This window comes from Diplotaxodon limnothrissa, linkage group LG11 (genome assembly GCF_057381915.1).
Source record: "Diplotaxodon limnothrissa isolate DT_005_m linkage group LG11, D_limnothrissa_male_GT1.1, whole genome shotgun sequence".
NCBI lineage: Eukaryota > Metazoa > Chordata > Actinopteri > Cichliformes > Cichlidae > Diplotaxodon > Diplotaxodon limnothrissa.
In genome coordinates, this window is record NC_140606.1 from 9,123,262 (window position 1) to 9,146,474 (window position 23,213).

At 44.9% G+C, this 23,213-nt stretch overlaps 1 protein-coding gene across 1 annotated transcript; it reads left to right on the forward strand.

The window, feature by feature from the left end:
* The first annotated feature begins 2,917 nt into the window (after window positions 1–2,917).
* Window positions 2,918–14,292, forward strand: LOC146622297 (dynein axonemal heavy chain 5-like). The gene is made up of 7 exons (XM_085366145.1): window positions 2,918–2,959; window positions 5,265–5,336; window positions 5,462–5,566; window positions 13,336–13,517; window positions 13,632–13,751; window positions 13,829–13,934; window positions 14,143–14,292. The coding sequence occupies exons 1-7, from the start codon at window positions 2,918–2,920 to the stop codon at window positions 14,290–14,292; spliced, it is 777 nt and encodes a 258-aa protein (XP_085222271.1).
* The last annotated feature ends 8,921 nt before the right edge of the window (window positions 14,293–23,213 follow it).

Sequence of the window (23,213 nt, forward strand, 5' to 3'; positions counted from 1 at the left end):
TCCTCAGGAGGATGCAGCCTGTGAATTTGGACACGCCATGACACATGATGTTCTACACCTGATGTGTTTAAATGAGCTCTACAGGTGAACAGACTTATTAACGTTAGCAGCATAATAAACTGTCCTGTCACTGAAGGCCCAACAAGGACGTGGTGCTGAATGCATCCAGACCCCTGCTGACTGTCTTTTCAGCTTCGGTCAAAGGTACAGTGTCCACTGTGACCCTGAGAGCAGGATACAGCCAGAGGTGAGTCAGCAGTTACAAACTAAATGTTGCTGACATGAATCAAACTGCTGGATAACCCACTGGTCATGAAAATGGCACCTTTCTGTTGGTTTTTAGCAAACACAATTTCACTTAAAGTTTGGCCCAAATTACCATCCAACATTTCAAGTTTTCCTGACTACAAATCCAGAGATTGTGACTCTGATGGTCAAAGACCAAGAGGGGACAGAAACCTGGAAATCATCTGTTTACCTGCAGGTAAGGTTGCTGCCAGAAGCTAGAGTAGAAATGACCCTGCAAACATCTGGTTATTTCATAAAAGTTCAACTGAAATCATACTTAAGTCTCTTTTCATCTGCAGGTCAGCGTCCTGTTACATGTCTGTTATCTATCTTTGTTCCTTCAGCACCAAGAACAGAAACCTTAATGAGGAGTGTCCCAGCTGAGGCCCGAGTCCCAGCAGCTGAGAGGCTGCTCACAGTTCGCTCACAGTTTATTGAAAAAGTGTCTGAACCTGTTTTAAACAAACGTCTGGATAAACTCCTGCAGCAGCGTGTTATCAATGATCAGGAGATGGAATCAGTCAGCTCACAGCAGAGCAAATAAAGCTCGAGACGTGATGGACACGAGGAAGTGAAGCCAGCTCACTGCTGATCGCTGCTCTCTGTGAGGAGGATCGATGCCTTTCCACAGAGCTGAACCTGAATGAAGACAGACTTGGAAAGAGTCTGTGGAGCTGTGACCATGAATCTCAAAGACCACTGACGGTGTCATTGTGATCTTCATGTGACGTGTTTTTAAACTGCACTTTAGTTCTGAAAGTGCCTCTCATTAAAACCTGGACTCTGATTAGATGCTCAGCAGGACATTGGATGGACTGAAGCAGAGTCTGGGACCTCAGTAATTATTAGTGCACAAACCAGCAAATATGTGAAGCTCCATTAATGCTGAACCACATCTACAGGTTGAAGAGCAACACCTCAGGTTATCTGGGACCAGCGTCAGTTTCCAACAATATAACTGAAGCTGTTTTTACCTGTAATGCTGGAATAAGCTACTGAATCACATGATCAGTGTTTACAATCTGTTTACTGAGGTTTAAACTGTCCTCTGTGCTTCTGCTTTGAGCAGCACGTTGTGCTTCTGCCTGTTTAAATAAAGTTTTGCTGCTTGCTTTCTTATGCTGGAGTTTGAATTCAGAGATCAAGAACTATAAATGAATTAACACCCACAGAGGAGGCAGCTTTGTTGTGTGTTTGGTTACAGAGTCACTAAGAAACACACACAATCCCCCGGCCTGGGTTACCATGGAGACAGTCAAACTTTCATTCACTTCCTGTTTCCACTGTTAGTCTGACTTCACTGGTTGGTCCCAGAGTATCAGAGACTCGTCCTCAGACAGACGCACACAGGTGAGTCAGCACAGGTATTATAACCCTGCTGGTTTCTGATCTGACATCGTCTCATTATTATTACTGAGTCTTGTTTTTATTTGGGAGCTTTATTAACACCACATTTATCTTCATTTTATCTGTGGTCTGATGATAGATGATGGCAGCACAGTTTCACAGAAAGATGATACCATCAGTCAAATGTAAGAAAAAAGGAAATTATTGAAATGAAATGTTTATATTAAACATTAAAAAAGAGAAAAAGCTTTTTGTAAAATCTCTTATTTAAAAACGAACAGCTTTCATTGGTAGCAGGTGAGAAACTGTGGCTGTGTGAATAAAGGAGTTCAGCACATGTGCATCAGAGCACACAGCAGGGGTAACCTGGACATCTGTGAAGGTTATTAATGCACAACTATAGCTGCAGGTTTAAGAGCAGTGCATGCTGCAGTCAGAACTGTTACCCAATGAAAAGATCTGCAGCTTCATGAAGCAGCTGAAAGATCAAACAGTCCAACATTTACAAAGTGCTGTTAGACGTCCAGCTGAAGCAGTACAGATGTGCCACTGTCCCACATTCAGTCAAAATGAATGAGCTGCATATTTTAAAAATGAGATTACTGAGAATATTTGAATTGTGACTCAGATGGCAGATCCAGGCTCTCAGCCTCCAGCTGAAGCTTCCAGTCCTCCCCCAGCCAGAAGCTCTGATGCTGGGCTGAGAGACTTTGATCCTTCCCTGGATCCAGAAGTCCAGGAGGGAGAAGGAGAACAGGACCTCCTTCCTGATCTGGAGAGGCCTGAGGGAAAGAAAGACGGAGCAGACAGAGCTTTGAACAAATCCAAACCTCCTGAGCTTCACCTCCACAAAGGTGCAGACACTGATGCACAGATTCACATGTGACACCTGGCAGCGTCCAGCTTGTGCCGCTGACATTATCTCCACTCTGATACAAGCCTCATTCACTCGCTCACACACGTTCATACAATCACCTTTTCCTCACAGTCACACACATGAATGTAATGAGGGGAACTCGGGGTTCACTGTCATTCCTCAGGATCCTTTGATATGCAGACTGGAGGCTCTGTTCTGTGGATGAAACACCGACTGCCTGAACCACTCTGAAGTGTTCATGATGGACTTCATCCTGATTAACACTACAATACTTGTTAGAGGCCTTTTATATGTAATAATATTCTTTTCCATTAAAGCTCTGAACATTCTCACTCTTTCTGGACCAGGTGTGACACGTGAAGGACACCGGCAAATAGGAGGACAGAACCTGAGAGCATTAGTCACATGACTTCAGCTGCTGCTGCCTCACCAACCACTGGCCCCTCGGTGAGTCTAGAGTTACAGCAGTGACCACAGGAAGTGCACACGTGTGATCTAAAGCTACATGTGGGCCTGTGACGATCAGTCTTCTCACTGTGGTAGACGGGTTTGTGAGTCCCTGTGATGCTGGGAGTGTCCAGGACAGTCGCTCCTGATCGGGTCTCTCATGGAAAGGCTTGAGTTAAGTTAGCCAAAGAGATGCGACTCAGACTGACTTCATCATGTTGGCAACGTGTCTGCATTGATAAATTCCAGTTATTCACAAATCAGAGAATAATTACAGTCATTCAGAGACAGATTGTGATTGTTTGGAGGATGTAATCGTTTCCTTCAGGGAGCGTGTTGGACGCTCAGTGTCCGGGTGATTAGCTGGCTGATGCAACTACTTAGAATCAGTTTGTGAATATGAAGAAAATCAGTGCAGTCACTGGACAAACTCTGATTCTTCCTAGTTTCACTCTTGTTTCAGTCCAGTGTGACTGAGGTGGTAAAAAATAATGGGAGGAGGTGATCTGACTTTTAGCCACACAGCTGTCTGCTAGAGAAAAAGCCTTTGTGCACAACTTTCTTAAAGGCAAACAGCACCATGTTCACTGCAGCTGCAGCAAAGAGTGAAAGTTGGACTGAGAATGTTGTGACTGTTTCATGAGAAAGAGCAGGAAAACAACCATCACACACCCAGACACAGTGCTGGGATTAGAATTAGACTTTAGAGCCAAATGTAGGACAAAAGCTTTAATATAAAAGAGGAAAACCCAACAACAGCCAGAGCATGAAGCTCAAAACTATACCAATCACCAAGAAAGCTGACAGGCCTGTGACACGTCAGAGACGCCGTTCAAATCATAAAGAAGTTGGTTTATTGACAACATGTAAAAAACCAAAATAATCAAGTCAACCTTCAGTTTAGAGCGAGTAGACCAATCAGGCACAGCAACAGCTCTAGAATAAGCAACAATTTTATGTATTACAAACAACCTTTCATATACCCACATACATATGGCTCATATGCTGTTTAAAAAGGGATCAAAGACCCAACAGATTACACAAAGTATAAAAATACTTTCATTCAGACAACAGTCAGCTGTGCATGAGACAGAGAGCCGACTACAGTTAGTAACATGGACTCACTTTGTTTCAGACACAACACAAAGTAACACAAAGCCACAAAGAGCAGAAACATCAAAAAGGAGCTGTGAGGCTAACAGCCACCCACACTTCCTGTGATGCATAATGAAAACAACATTAACCTGAAGGATGATAACAACAGAAATAAGTCTAAGCTAACGTTACACAGCGCTCACACAGCGCTGACTGTACAGGCCTCACACAGCTACGACCTGCATCCACAACACCTGATTCTACTGAACACAAACAAGTTAATGATATCTGAGCAATCCAGGGAAGGCTTCCAGGAACGTGAGGATCCAAAGACAGCTCTACAACAGCATCAGTCAGCAACAATGTTACTAATCACTGACTCTTTCATCCTTTTATACTCAATCAAAAAGTGCTGTGTTCACATTTGTGTCTGCTGAAAAGACTGAAAATGTTTTAAAGTTTGAATAAACTGACTGAACTTCTCACGAGTCCAACCGTGAGGAACACTTCCCCCCATGACACATCACAGGAGAACGTCTCAGTGGAGGGGGGGGACAGTAGCTCAGTTTAGGCAGTCGCACTCAGAATCGATGCCTCCAGTCAGGGTCAAACGTGGTCCATTTATAATCATTTATAATTAAAGGGCTGCTGTAATGTTTGATTTATGTTGTATGACACAGAAGTGTATTACTTCGAAAATGTTATGCAATAAACTGTTTCATCAGTTGGAATAATTTAAATGGCTATGTTTGCATGGATAATTGTGAGTAGGATATATGTAAAAAAAGTAAGTTAGATTAACTCAACTAATGTAATTTGTCAACTCAATATTACCAGAAATTTTAAATTAATATTAGGTTGCTTAAACTTAATTATGCTTTTACAGGTCAAAGTAAATCATGTTGGTTTGTTGAACTAGTTGAGTTAGCTAAACCTAAAAATTACTTGCTGGATTTACTTAATAATATGCAAAATTTGTAACTTAAAAAGTTGAGTGGAAATTGTTACCTCAATTTTTTAAAGTTGAGCCAACAAAACATTTTTTAGAGTGTGGTAATGAGCAGCCTGCAGAGCTCTCCAACCACTCCGTCTTTAAAGCCCATGAAAGGTTTTCCTTTGCATGGTGAACTTTGGTGACAGAGTGCAGAGGAAGTGCTCTGTCTGCGTCACGTTAAAGGAACCTGAACTCCATCACGTTCTGTATTTCCAGCCTTTACTGGGGAAATGTCTGTTCTTCCTGAGAACCGCTGAGAAGGCCATAACCACCGCTAACATGCAGCAGGTCAGTAACTGGTCTGGGTCACCTACTCACCTGCAAATTTAACAAACTGCACAGACCTCATTGGTTGATTGTGACATGGATGCAGCCAATCATTCTGATCTTCTCGTGCAACCTGATGTTTCCAGGAAGTGAACTTTGGCGTGTTGGACTGCAGCGGTGGCGGCGGCGTCCTGAACAGTCTGGAAACTCTGCTGACTCACATCATGTTACCTGCTCTCAGGTCGCAGCAGGTAAAACACCTCCATCGATTCAGGCTTTCACTGAGCACAAAAAGGGAGATGTTTTAAGCTTCCAGTGATCACATGATGCCATATATGAAGACTTTGTTGATGGTGGGAAGGAAAAACTCTCTTTAAACAGGAAGAGACTGAAAGCAAAGAAAGGGGCAGGGAGGGGCAGCCATGAGGGGTAAATCCTGTGAAGAGAAGCCAGTGTAGGAGAAATCTGCTGTTTCTAGTCCCTGTCGGGACTCTTGCTGCAGCATTTTGGATTAACTGAAGGCTTTTCAGGGAGTTTTTAGGACTTCCTGATAATAATGAATTACAGTCGTCCAGCCTGGAAGTAATACAGTGGGGCAAAAAAGTATTTAGTCAGCCACCGATTGTGCAAGTTCCCCCACTTAAAATGATGACAGAGGTCAGTAATTTGCACCAGAGGTACACTTCAACTGTGAGAGACAGAATGTGAAAAAAAAATCCATGAATCCACATGGTAGGATTTGTAAAGAATTTATTTGTAAATCAGGGTGGAAAATAAGTATTTGGTCACCTCAAACAAGGAAAATCTATGGCTCTCACAGACCTGTAACGTCTTCTGTAAGAAGCTTTTCTGTCCCCCACTCGTTACCTGTATGAATGGCACTTGTTTGAACTCATCATCTGTATAAAAGACACCTGTCCACAGCCTCAAACAGTCAGACTCCAAACTCCGCCATGGCCAAGACCAAAGAGCTTTCGAAGGACACCAGGAAAAGTATTGTAGACCTGCACCAGACTGGGAAGAGTGAATCTACAATAGGCAAGCAGCTTGGTGTGAACAAATCAACTGTGGGAGCAATCATCAGAAAATGGAAGACATACAAGACCACTGATAATCTCCCTCGATCTGGGGCTCCACGCAAGATCTCATCCTGTAGGGTCAAAATGATCATGAGAACGGTGAGCAAAGATCCCAGAACCACATGGGGGGACCTGGTGAATGACCTGCAGAGAGCTGGGACCAAAGTAACAAAGGTCACCATCAGTAACACACTTCAACGGCAGGGAATCAAATCCCGCAGTGCCAGACGTGTTCCGTTGCTGAAGCCAGTGCATGTCCAGGCCCGTCTGAAGTTTGCCAGAGAGCACATGGATGATACAGCAGAGGATTGGGAGAATGTCATGTGGTCAGATGAAACCAAAGTAGAACTTTTTGGTATAAACTCAACTCGTCGTGTTTGGAGGAAGAAGAATACTGAGTTGCATCCCAAGAACACCATACCTACTGTGAAGCATGGGGGTGGAAACATCATGCTATGGGGCTGTTTTTCTGCCAAGGGGACAGGACGACTGATCCGTGTTAAGGACAGAATGAATGGGGCCATGTATCGTGAGATTTTGAGCCAAAACCTCCTTCCATCAGTGAGAACTTTGAAGATGAAACGAGGCTGGGTCTTCCAACATGACAATGATCCAAAACACACCGCCCAGGCAACAAAGGCGTGGCTCCGTAAGAAGCATTTGAAAGTCCTGGAGTGGCCTAGCCAGTCTCCAGACCTCAACCCCATAGAAAATCTGTGGCGGGAGTTGAAAGTCTGTGTTGCTCGGCGACAGCCCCAAAACATCACTGCTCTCGAGAAGATCTGCATGGAGGAATGGGCCAAAATACCAGCTACTGTGTGTGCAAACCTGGTAAAGACCTATAGTAAACGTTTGACCTCTGTTATTGCCAACAAAGGTTATGTTACAAAGTATTGAGTTGTATTTTTGTTATTGACCAAATACTTATTTTCCACCCTGATTTACGAATAAATTCTTTACAAATCCTACCATGTGGATTCATGGATTTTTTTTTCACATTCTGTCTCTCACAGTTGAAGTGTACCTCTGGTGCAAATTACTGACCTCTGTCATCATTTTAGGTGGGGGAACTTGCACAATCGGTGTCTGACTAATTACTTTTTTGCCCCACTGTAAATGCATGAACTAGTTTTTCAGCGTCGCTCTGAGACAGGATATTTCTAACTTTAGAGATGTTGCACAAATGGAAGAACGCAGTCTTACATATTTGTTTAATATGTGCATTGAAGGACATGTCCTGGTCAAACATGACTCCAAGGTTCCTCACAGTGTTACTGGAGGCCACACCTTGGGCTTATCTGTACCTGCTGGTTTCTCTTTGTGGGGTTTGACTGTAGAGCAGCTGTTACATAATGATCTATGAAAAGTCTGATTTGTGTGCAGTGCTCCTCCTGATGCTTTTGGCCTGAATAAGGTAAAAAGTGAAACAGGAAACACATTAACCTTTGTTAAAGGAGCTTGCAAAGAAAAGCGTCTGGACTTCTTTAAGTTGCTTGAAGACGTTTCACCTCTCATCCGAGAAGCTTCTTCAGTTCTAAGGTCAAATGGTGGAGAGTCCCAGATATAAACCTAGTGGGAGTGACCCCCCACAGAGGGACAAAAGGACCCCCTGATGATCCTCTAATCGCCTGAGCCAAGGTGTGAAACTGGGTGTGGGTCCCAATCAGCCAGAGTTTCGGGTGTGTTCATTGTGAAACCTGGCCCCACCTTATCATGCGAATTCCTGAGGTCAGATGGCCCAGGATGTGAGTGGGCGTTAAGGCGTCTGGGAAGGGATCAAAGATGGTCGCTCACAGTGGACATAGATGGCTTCTTTCACTCCTCTTTCAAACCATCTGTCCTCTCTGTCCAAAATGTGAACATTGGCATCCTCGAAAGAGTGTCCTTTATCCTTAAGATGCAGATGGACTGCTGAGTCTTGTCCTGTGGAGGTGGCTCTTCTGTGTTGTGCCATGCGCTTGTGAAGTGGCTGTTTGGTCTCTCCAATGTAGAGGTCTGAGCATTCCTCGCTGCACTGTACAGCATACACCCCATTGTTAAGTTTGTGTTTTGGCGTTTTGTCTTTCGGGTGAACCAGTTTTTGTCTGAGCGTGTTGCTGGGTCTGAAATACACTGGGATGTCATGCTTGGAGAAAACTCTCCTGAGTTTTTCTGATACACCGGCTACATAGGGGATGACAATGTTGTTGCGTCTGTCCTTCTTATCCTCCCTCGCTGGTGTCTGGTCTTCTTTTCTGTGCCTCTTTGCTGACTTTAAGAACGCCCATTTAGGATAGCCGCACGTTTAGAGTGCTTCCTTTACATGTGTGTGTTCCTTCTTTTTTCCTTCAGGCTTAGAGGGAACATGTTCTGCCCGGTGGTGTAGGGTCCTAATTACTCCAAGTTTGTGTTCCAAAGGGTGATGGGAGTCAAAGAGGAGGTACTGGTCCGTGTGTGTGGGCTTCCGGTAAACGTCGATGTTGAGTTTGCCGTTCTCTTCAATGTGCACAGCGCAGTCCAGGAAAGGCAAACAGTTGTCCTTTGTGTCTTCCCTGGTGAACTTGATGTTTTTATCCACAGCGTTGATGTGCGCAGTGAAGGATTCCACTTCTTGTGTCTTGATTTTGACCCAGGTGTCGTCCACATATCTGTACCAGTGGCTGGGTACTCTTCCTTTGAAAGAGCCAAGAGCCTTCCTTTCCACTTCCTCCATGTAAAGGTTGGCTACAATAGGTGACACGGGGGAGCCCATGGCACAGCCATGTTTTTGTCTGTAAAAGCCTTCGTTGTACTTGAAATATGTAGTGGTGAGGCAGAGGTCTAACAGTGTGCAGATCTGATGGGGTGTGAAGTTGGTCCTGTCCTCCAAGGAGCTGTCTTCTTGTAGTCGTTTTCTGACAGTCTCCACGGCCTCCGTGGTGGGTATGCAAGTGAAGAGAGAGACTACATCAAAGGACACCATGGTTTCATCTGGATCCAGGGTAAGTTTCTGGACCTTGTCGGTGAAGTCGGTGGAGTTTTTGATGTGGTGTGGGGTGTTCCCCACGAGAGGAGCAAGGATGGTAGCAAGGTGTTTAGCAATGTTATAAGTGGCTGAGTTTATGCTACTGACTATGGGTCTGAGTGGGACAGCTTTCTTGTGGATTTTAGGAATGATGCAGGGTATGGCATCCCCTGGGTAAAGGCGGTGATATGTAAGGCGGTCAATAATTTTGTCCTTTTCAAAGTCTTGAAGGCAAGCTATAACTTTCTTTTTGTAGCTGCTTGTGGGGTCTCGCTTTAAGGCTTCGTAGGTATTGTTGTCACTGAGGAGAGTAGTGATCTTTGTATGGTAATCTGTAGTGTTTAGGACCACGGTGCATCTTCCCTTATCAGCTGGTAAAACAGTGATGTTGTGGTCTTTGCTCAGGGAAGCGACGGCCTTCTTTTCCTGTATTGTGAGGTTGGATGGAGGGACTTTGGCACTGGAGAGCGTGGCTGAGACTTTCATCCTGATTTGCTCTGCTTCTGTCTGTGATAATTTATTAATCCGTATGGCAGATTCTGTGGCTGTGATGAGGTCCACTATGGGCAACTGTTGTGGAGAAATGGCAAAATTGAGTCCTTTGGCTAATACTCTCTTTTCAGGTTCAGTGAGAATCCTGTCTGAAAAGTTCTTAACCCATTTCTCCTGACTGACTTCAGGTCTGTTTTCTTCTCTGGGTTGTGTAGGTTCAGGATGAGGAGTGTGTGTTTTTGAAAGCAAGGTGTGAAATTTCCTGCGTTGTCTTTCTTTTCCTTTAGAGTGTTGGGCCCGCTGAGCCTTGTCCACAAACTTGTAAACCTCTTAGAGATTGGAGAGGGTAGAAGGATTTCCAGTTCCTGCAGGGTCTGGCTGATCTTGATCTGGAGGGCATCTATGGTGAAATGGACCTGTCTTATCCTTTCACTTAAAAGGTGATTTTGTGCTCTGTAGAATCAAGTCTGCTCTGTATCCCCTGACAGTGGATCCAAGGCGCAGGCTCTTAGGAACAACTCTGCTTTGTCTACATCTTAGGTTGAAACGGAGATGGTTCCTATAATCCGCTAGTTTCCTTGATTCCCTTTCATACTCCCGCACCAGTTGAAGGGTGTTCCTCCCAAAATGTACGGCAATATGTCTGTGAAGGTGCAGCGTATGTCTGTACAGTGCAGCGAGGAATGCTCAGACCTCTACATTGGAGAGACCAAACAGCCACTTCACAAGCGCATGGCACAACACAGAAGAGCCACCTCCACAGGACAAGACTCAGCAGTCCATCTGCATCTTAAGGATAAAGGACACTCTTTCGAGGATGCCAATGTTCACATTTTGGACAGAGAGGACAGATGGTTTGAAAGAGGAGTGAAAGAAGCCATCTATGTCCACTGTGAGCGACCATCTTGAACAGAGGCGGGGGTTTACGACACCAACTCTCTGCCATCTATAATCCAGTTTTGAGATCCCTTCCCAGACGCCTTAACGCCCACTCACATCCTGGGCCATCTGACCTCAGGAATTCGCATGATAAGGTGGGGCCAGGTTTCACAATGAACACACCCGAAACTCTGGCTGATTGGGACCCACACCCAGTTTCACACCTTGGCTCAGGCGATTAGAGGATCATCAGGGGGTCCTTTTGTCCCTCTGTGGGGGGTTACTCCCACTAGGTTTATATCTGGGACTCTCCACCATTTGACCTTAGAACTGAAGAAGCTTCTCGGATGAGAGGTGAAACGTCTTCAAGCAACTTAAAGAAGTCCAGACGCTTTTCTTTGCAAGCTCCTTTGACTACGATGACCTGGATAACTGAGAACCTTCACAGACATTAACCTTTGTTGTTATTGCTGACTTTTGACCCTGTGCCCAGTCGTGGGGCTCTGTGCAGGATGGCGCCTCGTGTCCACACGTCCAGTCCTTTCTGTCCTCGGTGGATCAGTTTGTCAGTAATCTGAGCTCAGCCCGACTGAACATGGAGAGAAAGTTACAGCTGCAGCACGTGGAGCTTCCTGACGCCATCAGCCAGCTGAGCAGCCCTGCAGACTACAGAGCAGCAGGTATGAAGCTCAAGCTGTTCACATCTCACACAAACAATAAGACTGTTGGAAATACAGGAAACATCGTTTAAAGGTTTAAAAATCAACTCTCAGGTAAATCAAACCAGTTTATCTGTGGAAGCTGAAGGAAGAATCTGACCTGAGACGATGGCTTCTTTGAAATAATGAGTCCGTGTTCACGTGTGTTTGGAGGAACTCGTGTGTTTCACTCTCAGCTAATAACAGTGAGCTGGTGGAGTGTCTGAAGGAGGTGTTGACCCTGTGGACCAATCAAATCAAGCAGGTACTGACGGAGAGCAAGCAGATGAGAAAAGAGGCCGACGACATCGGGCCGTCGGTCGAGCTGGAGCACTGGAAGAGCCGCACGGTGACCTTCAACAGGTAGACGTGTCCTCTCAGCTGGATCTCCTGTAGCGTCAGCATTTACAGGTTTCACTTTAAACTCAGTTTATCAAACATGATCTGACGTCTGTGGACAGAAGCTCCTCAGACCTGGAACAGTTTAGTCTCCACTCTGAGACTTCAGGACAAAACCACTTTTACACAATATAACTTTCTGTTATTTCTCTTTCTGCTCTTTAAAGTTGAAATGTTCCAAAATATTCATGTGTTTGTTTGTATAATAGTTTTTAACCCTTTCATGCATGAATTATGACGACATCAATCAGGATTCTTTCTTTAGTATTTTTATTCATCTTTAGGGATGAAAAAAGATTTTTGAACTTCATTTTCTTAAACATGTATTTTTCCATCTTGGTTTGAAGAAATGTTTTGCGCACTTACACTGGCTGACCAGTAGGTGGCAGGTATGGAGCGACACATCAGAGTCCAATATAGAGTTTATGTGCAAGTACGACATCAACACTGCCACGAATACAAGCAAACAGCCTTTGAACAGCTGTGTGTGTGTGTGTGTGTGTGTGTGTGTGTGTGTGTGTGTGTGTGTGTGTGTGTGTGTGTGTGTCAGTCTGCTGGAGGAAGTGAAGGGCTCTCAGGTGAAGAGGTCTCTGGGGGTCCTGCAGGTGGCTCAGTCTCGGTGCCTGCATGCCTTCAGTTCACAGCTGTTGTCTCGACGATGCTGACATCATCACTGATCGATTTATTGATTTATCAGGACAGAGACATCACTGTGGTGGCCAACGAGGCAAAGGACAACGTCAAGTATCTTTACACCCTCAACAAGTTCTTTGGATCTGTGGAAAAATCCACTCCTGTGAGAAAAACACTCTTCATGTCTTTCTGTATAAAACCGTCTGCAGCTGTTTGAGTCCTTCATGATTGTGAGGAACAGAAAACAGTGAAGACATCGTCACACATCATTCACAGAGAGGGTGTAGTCACAAGTCACAGCTGAGACAAAGGCCTGTCTGTAACTTAAGAAGAAGAAGAAAGAATTAAAGTGACTGTTTAAAAACTAAAGACTTCTTCTTTTCTTTTCTCAGTTTCAGACTTTTAAAAATGTTTAAAAAGATCAAAGAGACAAACAGGTTTCAATAGGACAGAGATCACAGCTCAGTCTGAGATGTTCCAGCTCTGATTTATCAGCAGTATTTCTCTGATTGATCTTTTTTATTAGTTTGTATTTTCTGTGATGGTGAATTTGTCAGTTTGTGCTGATGAGTCGGGTGTTTCACCTCCACCAGCTTCTTTTTTAATGGTTTTTATTATTTCTTCTTTTGCATCGTGTTCTGATGACAAACCGTTTTCTTGTTACTGGATCAGATATGGTGGATACAGGATTCTCCAGCTCAGCCTGAATGTGCATTTATTTGATCTCTACATGTCAGTAATGAGGCTGCTGTCTGTTCCTGCTGTGTCAGCAGCTTTGTTTCTCACACTGAAGCTCGTATCAGTCACCGGACAAACCGTCTCTCATCCTCCGTCTTCCTTTTCTCCTGGCTCCACAGACCAGGATGCTGGAGCACATTCCCAGTCTGATGAACGGCATCAAGATGATCCACGTGGTGTCCCAGTACTACAACACCTCAGAGAGGATGAGCTCACTGCTGCTCAAGGTCACCAACCAGATGATCAGCACCTGCAGGAGCTACCTGCTGCAGGGCATGAGGCGTGTCTGGGAGCACAGCAGGTACCGCAGCACACCTGAAACTTACATTAGACTTAAACTCCTGTTCAGATCGTCATAGAGTTTAGACTCAGACTAACAAATAGACTCAGTAACATGTGTGTGTGTGTGTGTCAGGCCGGTGCTGCTGCAGAGAATCTCTGACTGCTGTAATCTGAATGCGGCGTATCAGCGAAGCTTCCACAGCGTCAGAGACAAACTGAGAGAAAACCCTGAGAACAGACAGTTTGACTTCAGGTGATCAGTAACTGACTCTGAGTCAGAGCGTGTCAGCAGCGTCACGCTAACCTTTACACACGTGTGTGTGATTTCAGTGAGAACTACATCTTCGGGAAGTTTGACTCTTTCTGCCGCCGTCTGGAGAAGATGGCCGACATGGCGTCCACGCTGGAGAGCCTGGCTGCTCTGCAGAGCATGAAGGTGGATGATTGTCAGATTAGAAACAAGTGACTCCATCAGATATTCATCAATGCACAATAATAATTATAATAAGACATTTATAATATAAAAATGGTCGAATTAAAGCCAATGCAAAGCTACAGTGATGAATGGACATTTGTAATGATTTTGTATAAATGTATTTCCTCCTTTTATTATTTATTAATCGTGTCAAAAGTCTATTTTCCAGTTCTTCCATTTCAGTGTGACAGAAATGAGACGGATTCAAACTGAGCTCAGGTGGAGGGCGTGGAGAAGATCTGTGTTCGCTACCAGACCATCGTCTCCACAACTGAATCCAAGACCTGTGACGTCCTGGATCAGCGCAAACTGGAGGTGACTTCAAGGGGAAACAATAGAATAAGATAAACAGAATAACATACGATACAAAATAGAAAAATACTATATCTGTCATTTATGACAATAATCATTGAATTATACTTTGAATCTCAGTGTTTACGTGAATCCTAGTTTGGTCTTCACAGTATTGGCCAACAATAACAATGATTGATTGGATCATTGCTCACATTTATTTTTTAAAATCAGCTGAGAAAAGATCTAATTTCAGTTTTTCATCAGAGGTGAAGGTCACCGACTGCCAGACAGTCACGGGACTTACAAAGATACAGAAGACTTGATTTTCAGTCTCATCATGTGCATCCCTGTGCTCTGCTGCCAAAACTGAATCTTGATTTCTTTGAAAATTCTGAAATGATTCTGATCATTCTCCACTTTTATTATTATGGTCTGTGTGTCAGATTGGGCCTGAATATTATTCCAGATATGCTTCCTGACAGAAATCTTCTTCTTTTCTTAATCCTGTGCTTTTGGAGCAGCTTTGTGCTTTCAGTTTCTGTAAAAGTGTGTTAAGAAAACAAAAAAGGCTCTACAGTGTGTTTGTGGTTTGGTGTTTTAATGGTTTCTTTTTCTTTGTAATAATAGAAAAGCTGGTGCTCAGAGGAAGAGGGCGGCTTTACTTGTGTCTGTTAGGATGCCTGGGTCGTTGACCCAGGGGTTTTGAGTTTATTATATTATTTATACTTTCTAGTTTTTGGTTTCTTTGAGTTCTGTCTTATAGTTTATGTCTCTGTCTTCTCTAGCTGCTCTGTCTCCCCTGTCAGCTGTATCCCCTTGTCTAGTTCGCGTCTCTGTGTGTCCTTAGTGGCTATATCCCCGTGTCCAGTCAGTGTCTGTGTCTGCCCTGGTCCCACGTCTCTGTTCCCTCTGTTGCAGTGCGTGCGAGTCTGTGTCTTTGTTCTGTCTGTGTTATGTGTTTCCTGTTTTACTTTGAAAGTCCATGTCTGATGTTAATGTGTCTGGTTTTGCTTCCCCTTGTCTCGTTAGGCCTGATTTGCCCCAGCTGTGTTTCCCTCCTGTTACTCATTCCCTGATTACTCCCTCTGTGTATTTAAGCCCTGTGTTTCTCTGTGTCCGTGTCGCGATCTACCATTTTCCTAGCTGTGTGTTCTGTCATTCCTCTAGTTTAAGTTTGTTTTGAGTTTTTTCAGTTATGTTATATTTTGAGTCTTAAATTAAAGCCTTTTTGAGTTCACGTCTGTCTCCAGAGTCTGCACCTTGGGTCCTATTCCTGCCTGCACACAGCCACACCTAACAATGTCAGTGACAGAAATGAAAAGAAGCTGAAATGAGTGAGAAGGACGATGAAGGAAACATCTGTGCTGTGTCTGCTCTGTAAGGAGAATCTCTGTGTTTCTTTGAATTCTTGCACTTTGACTGTCTGCTCTCCTGATAACTGATGATGGAGGAGAAGACATGAAAAACAAAACAGCTGAATAGAAACTACTGACTCTGCAGGACCCGTTGTCCTCAGTCACCATGTTGACCTCAAAACGTCTCAATCACAAATGTGGTGTTACAGATGTCACCAATTACAAGCCAAATGTTGTGTATTACAAATGTGTTATTATCATGTAATTGTAAGTTTGTATGCTGTGTTATCATCACATCCTAAAATAAGAGCTCTTTAACACCTCAGCAGAGATCAGGTGCTGTTGTTCTTTTGAACACTTCACCTTTTAAAACACTGAAAATTATAAGAAATGAGAGGCAGAGTGAAGAGAAGGGGCTCAACACACATCCTAGGGGAGCCTGTGTTCAGTGTTCTTGTGCTGGAGGTGTTGCTGCTGACCTGTCTGCTGTCTTCCTCTCAGGAAATCCAGCAGCCAGTTACACAGCGAGGTGCTGATGCCCAGCAGATCCAGTTTGTGAATGAGTTGCTGGGGAAAGATGGTGTTGAACACTGAAGTCCGTGAACATCATTCTAACGTATGAGTGTCCAGATGTGTGAGGGCTGAATAAGAGGACAGTTGAAATGGCATCATTGGTCGAGAGGTTTGACCGGTATGTGACTGACATGGATCTAGGTTGGAGGGAAGTTTTGATTTGATGCATGACTAACTGTTCACAGCTCTTCATAATGATGGAGGTGAGTGGGACCAGACAGTCGTCCTTCATGCAGGAGGGACACGACTACTTCAGTACAGGAATAATGGTGGAGAGTTTGAGGCTTGTGAGAACAACAGCCTGACTCAGTGAAGGATTAAAGATGTCTGTGAAGTATGATTGGACTACAACAACCAACATTCATCAGTCCTATAAATGAGATTGTCACGGTCTGTCTGACAGACCGTGGGGATATGGGGGAATGAGGACCCAAAACGCATGGTTCTGCGATGCAAACAGTGCACTTTATTTACAGTGAAGGTAACAGATGCACAATAAATCCCCTTTGCTCCCTAGACTCCCATGTGTGTGTTCCCCTCTGACGTCTGTGCTCGTGCTCCCGGCAGTTGTGTTTCTGCACACCCTGTGCGTGCTGCCCTTCTGGTCCCTCGTTCCACCTGCAGGACAATACAGAAGCAGCCGTTAAACACTGAACCCGCGCGCACACACGATCCGCACTTCCTAATACTACACACTGACTTGGAGTCTTAGCTTAATGATCCCACGCCAGTGGGAGCTCCAACACTCTCCTAAGTAGCTCCCCCGACGAGCCCTGATCACCAACAGGTGTGTGGCAGGAACTTCAGGTGTGGCCAGTCCTCCTGCAGGGCCACACCCATCAGGCCTGCATGTGGCTGTTCTCCATCCTCCAGCCACACATGTACACACCCTGCCTCTACATATGAGTGGAACACCGAACACAGCATAGTGCAGAAAAACACACATCCCCAAATAACAACAACAACACTAATAATAATAATAATAATAATAATAATCCATCCTGCTCACGGACCCCCGAGTCCTCCAGAGCCGGGTCCGTGACAGAGATGGTGATATTCACACAGGTCACTTTTTGATGGGCGGAGCAATGTAATTACGCACTGACTGATTTGCGCGTTTAGAATTTACACATTTGGTTTTTAAATGCTTTTCTTGTTTGTTTCACTACTAATATAGCTACTTTTGGATTATTTATGTATTTATTTATGTGAGATGTTCTTTTTTTTATTTTGTATTTGTTATTTGGTCGAGTGTGTAAGACAGATGAAGACTGGAACGGCCTGTAAACACAGTTATAGTGGAAAAAAGAAGCCAGTTTCTCTGTTTCCCTCCCACTGTGGTGTTTTTGTTCTACATTTGAATCAAATGTTTTGGGTTTTTCTGAACACAGACTGCTGCCTATGCACTTGTACCTTTATTAAAAAACAAATATTTGATGGAAGTTGAGTCTCTGAAGGCACACAGGTGTTTGTGCCAAGCAGGAGCTCTCTCTAAAGCACTTGTTGGTAAAAATGAATCCATTCAGTGTGACTGGACCTTCATGTTCTCTACCTGATCTCCCCTCATGGCTTTTTTTTACCAATGTTACACTACAGTGCTATTGATCCGTATCCATCCCCTCCCTGCTCAGCATGACCTCCATGACTGTTAGTAATAAAATATGCATTCCTGTGGGTCACTTTGGGTCGATAAACCTTTTGGAGAGTGTGCGCACGGCAGCATCATCATCACAGTGGAGCTTCATCACAGCTTAATCTGTAGGAGTTGTGCGGGACTGTGGGTGTTCAGAGGATGTGAAATGGCCCTGCCCCTATAATCTGAGCTTTGTCTTGAACTAGAAGAGCTAATCTGCCTATGGGGCCTCTTAGAATAGACACAACAGTCTATTCAACCAAGGCTGCTACTAAACGAGATGCACAGATGTGGCCACACATCATTCTCCATATGTGATCCTCTCGGGCACCTGCTTCAGGCACTTGTAGCATCAAATTAATCCAAATTAATATAAATTTTATATAAAATATGATGTCCAAATCACGGACAAGCAGCATCCCACCGCTGTTTATGTTTTTAAACCGATTTTGCACAGAGAAGCATTTTTTGAAAACTGTATTGATTAGGGCTGTTCGATATAACGATATTGTCACGGCCAGGCGGATCAGCTGCACACTGATCAGCCCTCTCTGTTTCTCTCTTTCTCTTCCTCTTCTCTCTCGCCGGGGCGGAACTCACTGTGGGTTCACGCCCTCAGCCCACGCCCTCGGGAAATGAGACACCTGGGTCTCATTAAGGGGAGCAGCATTTAAGCCAGGAGGTGACTGCTGTTCGTCGCTGGATCGTTGTCTACCACGCGTTAGTGAAGTCAAGCTACAGCAAGTTTAGTTAAGAGTGTTTTCCTTTGTGCGTCGTTCTTAACCCTGTCTCCCTGTCTACAGAGCTTCCTGGATTTCCCCCGTGTGATTCCCGTGTGGTAGTGTCGGAGTGTGAGCCTGTGATCGTGTGAGTGGATACTCTGAAGAACGCGTGCTTTCCCCTGGACTTCCCTGGAGACCCCTTCTCCCCCCACTCAGCTGTACATAACACCCCCCCGCACATTCTTGTATATACACTCCACACTGACTCCAAGATGGCGCGGCCACGTCCAGACGCCTTCCTGACCGCTCCGCTCCGACTACGTGACATGAGGGACTGCAACATTCTGTGCTTCACGGAGACATGGCTGTCCCCCACCGTGCCGGACCAGGCCGTAACTCCGTCGGATTCATTCTTTGTGCTCCGCGCGGACAGAACGGCAGAGTCGAACAAAACCAAAGGTGGGGGAGTGTGTTTCATGGTAAACAGAAAGTGGTGTGATGCCAGGAGCATTTCTACTCTCTCCAGCGGCTGCTCGCCACATCTGGAGTTCCTGAGCATTAAGTGCCGCCCTTTCTATCTGCCCCGTGAGTTCACCTCAGTCATCGCCACGGTGGTCTACATCCCACCCCAAGCGGACACAGGTATGGCTTTGTCCGAATTACATGATGTGCTGAGCTCGCTTCAAAACAAGGACCCGGGCGCAGCCCTCATTGTAGCAGGAGACTTTAACAAAGCGAACCTCAGACAAGTCATGCCAAACTTTTACCAGCATGTCTCGTGTCCAACGAGAGGGGATCGGATTTTGGATCACTGCTACACGCCATACAAGCAGGGCTACAAAGCTGTCTCACACCCGGCTTTTGGGAAGTCTGACCACAACGCCATCTTCCTCATTCCCCAGTATAAACAAAGCATACGGAGGGAAGACGTGACCAAGAGGGAGGTAAAACGGTGGACTGCCCAATCAGAAGCTACGCTACAGGACGCACTCAACGACGTAGACTGGGACATGTTCAGAGCATGCGCAGTCGACATCAACGAGTTTACGGAAGTAGCAGTATGCTTCGTCAATATGCTAGCGGAGGAGATTATCCCCACTGCGAGAGTCACCACATTCCCAAACCAGAAACCGTGGATGGACAGATCGATCCGCACTGCAGTAAACGCCAGGACCGCCTCCTACAACGCGGGTCTCGCCACTGGCGATATGAGCGCCTACAAAGCGGCCTCATACGGCGTGCGGCGCGCGGTGAGAGATGCCAAACGCAGGTACCGGGAATGTGTGGAGTCCCGCTTCCACCAGGGCGACACACGGAGTATGTGGCACGGACTACGCACCATTACGGACTACAAAGCCAGGGACACTGCGCCGATCAACGCCGACTCTGCATTCACCAACGAGCTGAATCGGTTCTACGCCCGTTTCGAGGTTAGCCAGGCGGCTAATGCTATCTACCGCCTGGCTACCGAGGACAGTGACGTCATCAGCGAGAGACCGGTGACCAGCATCGCGGAGCATGACGTCCGAGCGGCACTGAGGAGAGTGAACACAAGGAAAGCGGCGGGGCCAGACGGCATCACCGGCCGTCTGCTGCGCTGCTGTGCTGACCAGCTAGCAGGTGTGTTCACTTACATCTTCAACGAGTCCCTGGCGAAGTCTGTGGTCCCCACATGCTTCAAAAGATCCACCATCATCCCTGTGCCCAAGAACAGCAAACCCTCATCCCTGAACGATTACCGGCCAGTTGCACTGACCTCGGTAGTAATGAAGGTGTTTGAGAGGCTGCTGAAGAACATCATCTCCTCCTCCATCCCAGACACCACAGATCCGCTGCAGTTCGCCTACAGATCCAACAGATCCACAGAGGATGCCATCGCCCACGTCCTACACACCACTCTCAGCCACGTGGACAAGAAACAGGGTAACTATGTGCGAATGCTGTTTGTTGATTACAGTTCAGCGTTTAACACAATAGTGCCCTGCAGACTGTTCACAAAGCTGAGGGATCTGGGACTTAACAGCCGTCTGTGTGCATGGGTGTTGGACTTCCTCACTGGCAGAACTCAGGTGGTGAGGGTGGGCAGGTGCTTCTCCAACAGCATCACCATCAACACAGGAGCACCTCAGGGATGTGTCCTCTCGCCACTGCTCTACTCCCTCTACACTTCAGACTGTGTGGCCACCCATGGCTCCAACTCAATTGTGAAGTTTGCTGACGACACAGTGGTGTTGGGTGCCATCTCCACATGGATGAAGTGAAGAATCTGGCATCGTGGTGCCAGGACAACCACCTCCAGCTGAACGTCAGCAAGACCAAGGAGCTGGTGGTGGACTTCAGAAGGGGTCAGCACAGAGACTACAAGCCCATTATCATCAATGGAGCTCCAGTGGAGAGGGTGCAGTCCTTCAAGTATCTTGGTGTCCACATCTCCTCAGACCTGACATGGGCTGCCCACATTCAGGTCCAGACCAAAAAGGCTAGGCAGCGCCTGTATCACCTACGACAACTGAGGAAGTTCAGGGTCTCTCCAAAGATCCTCAGGATTTTCTATACAGGCGCTGTGGAGAGCATCCTCACACAGAACATGACATCGTGGTTTGGGAACAGCTGTGTGAAGGACCAAAAAAGCTCTCCAGAGAGTGATCCGTACAACAGAACGCTGCTGCAGGATTGCTCTCCCCCCGCTTCAGGACACCTACACCAGGAGATGCCGGACTAGAGCAGCGCAGATACTGAAGGACCCGTCCCATCCTGGCAACAAACTGTTCCAACTTCTGCAATCTGGTAGAAGGTTCCGCATCTTCCGGGCAAGGACAGAGAGACTCAAGAGGAGCTTCTATCCCCAAGCCATCCGTGCCCTAAACACACACACCCGCCCTCTCACATCATCTATAATTGACTGAGACAGGACTCTTCCAGACACTAAACCAAGGCACAATGTACATTTCAATTCCTTTAATTTTAAATATGTCTATATTGTCTATCCTGTAAAATAGTCAGATTGTCTATTCATATTAATGTACAGAATTCACCTGCTTGCTGCTACTACTGCACATTCACCCAGTGTATATACTATATATATATATATATATATATATATATATATATATATATATATATATTTATTTATATATTTATATATTTATTTATTTATTTATATATTTATTTATTTATATATATATATATATATTTATTTATATATTTATTTATATATATATATATTTATATATATATATATATATATTTATTTATATATATATATTTATATTTATATATATATATATATATTTATTTATATATATATATATATATATATATATATATATATATATATATGTATATATATATATATATATATATATATATATATGTATATATATATATATATATATATATATATGGTGGTGGCTAACCAACCGGACATAGTGGTGGTAGACAAACAGAAGAAGATGGCCGTAGTGATCGATGTAGCGGTTCCGAATGACAGCAATATCAGGAAGAAGGAACACGAGAAGCTGGAGAAATACCAAGGGCTCAGAGAAGAGCTCGAGAGGATGTGGAGGGTGAAGGTAACGGTGGTCCCCGTGGTAATCGGAGCACTAGGTGCGGTGACTCCCAAGCTAGGCGAGTGGCTCCAGCAGATCCCAGGAACAACATCGGAGATCTCTGTCCAGAAGAGCGCAGTCCTGGGAACAGCTAAGATACTGCGCAGGACCCTCAAGCTCCCAGGCCTCTGGTAGAGGACCCGAGCTTGAAGGATAAACCGCCCGCAGGGGCGTGCTGGGTGTTTAGTATATATATGTATATATATATATATATATATGTATATATATATATATATATATATATATATATATATATATATATATATATGTTCTTCCTCTACACCCCCCCCCCCCCCCCCCCCCCCCCCCAATTTTTGCACATGTCGAGGAGCGTGTCAGGCTACATTTCACTGTGTGTTATACTTGTATAACTATGCATGTGACAAATAATAAAGACCCTAGAACCTACACCTGGTGACTTGTAAATAAACCCTTCTTGTGAGCATCAGAACCGGAGTCCTGCGCTTGAGTCCTCCTCCAAACCGTAACAGATATATATCGGATGACGATATAAAAACATCTATCGTTTCATTTTACGCTATTGTTTGTTTCGTGGTGTCGCAAAATAAACTGTTTACGGCTGTTTTTCATGGTTTGATGGTCACTGTAGTGTTTATATTAATTTCTTAAAGTTCTCTCTTTCTCTTATATTTAATATAACCACACTACGGACACACAAGCGCCTGTTTTTATGCGTTGTCGTTAGCAACAACGACGGTAAAACCATCGCGTGTCCGCTTGTTTATGTTCCACATAAACCTTTCACAATAAAGCTCAAGATCCTGTTGAGACTTTTCAAAATAAACTGAATCACGTGAAAGATGCAGAGTGTTTACGGATGAGAAGCAAAAAATAAAGCTTAGACTCAAACGTTAGAACAGGCTTTTCCCCGCAGCACGCCATGGAATATATACTCACAAAGAAAACGGCGGCCGTTGCAACTTCTGTCTAAAAATGTATCGTTTCAATTAAAACACTCGACTCCAGCTACACGACGCCCAGCTGGAAACACTTCACGCAAGTCGAGCTGCCCGAGATTCACAGAATTTACAGAA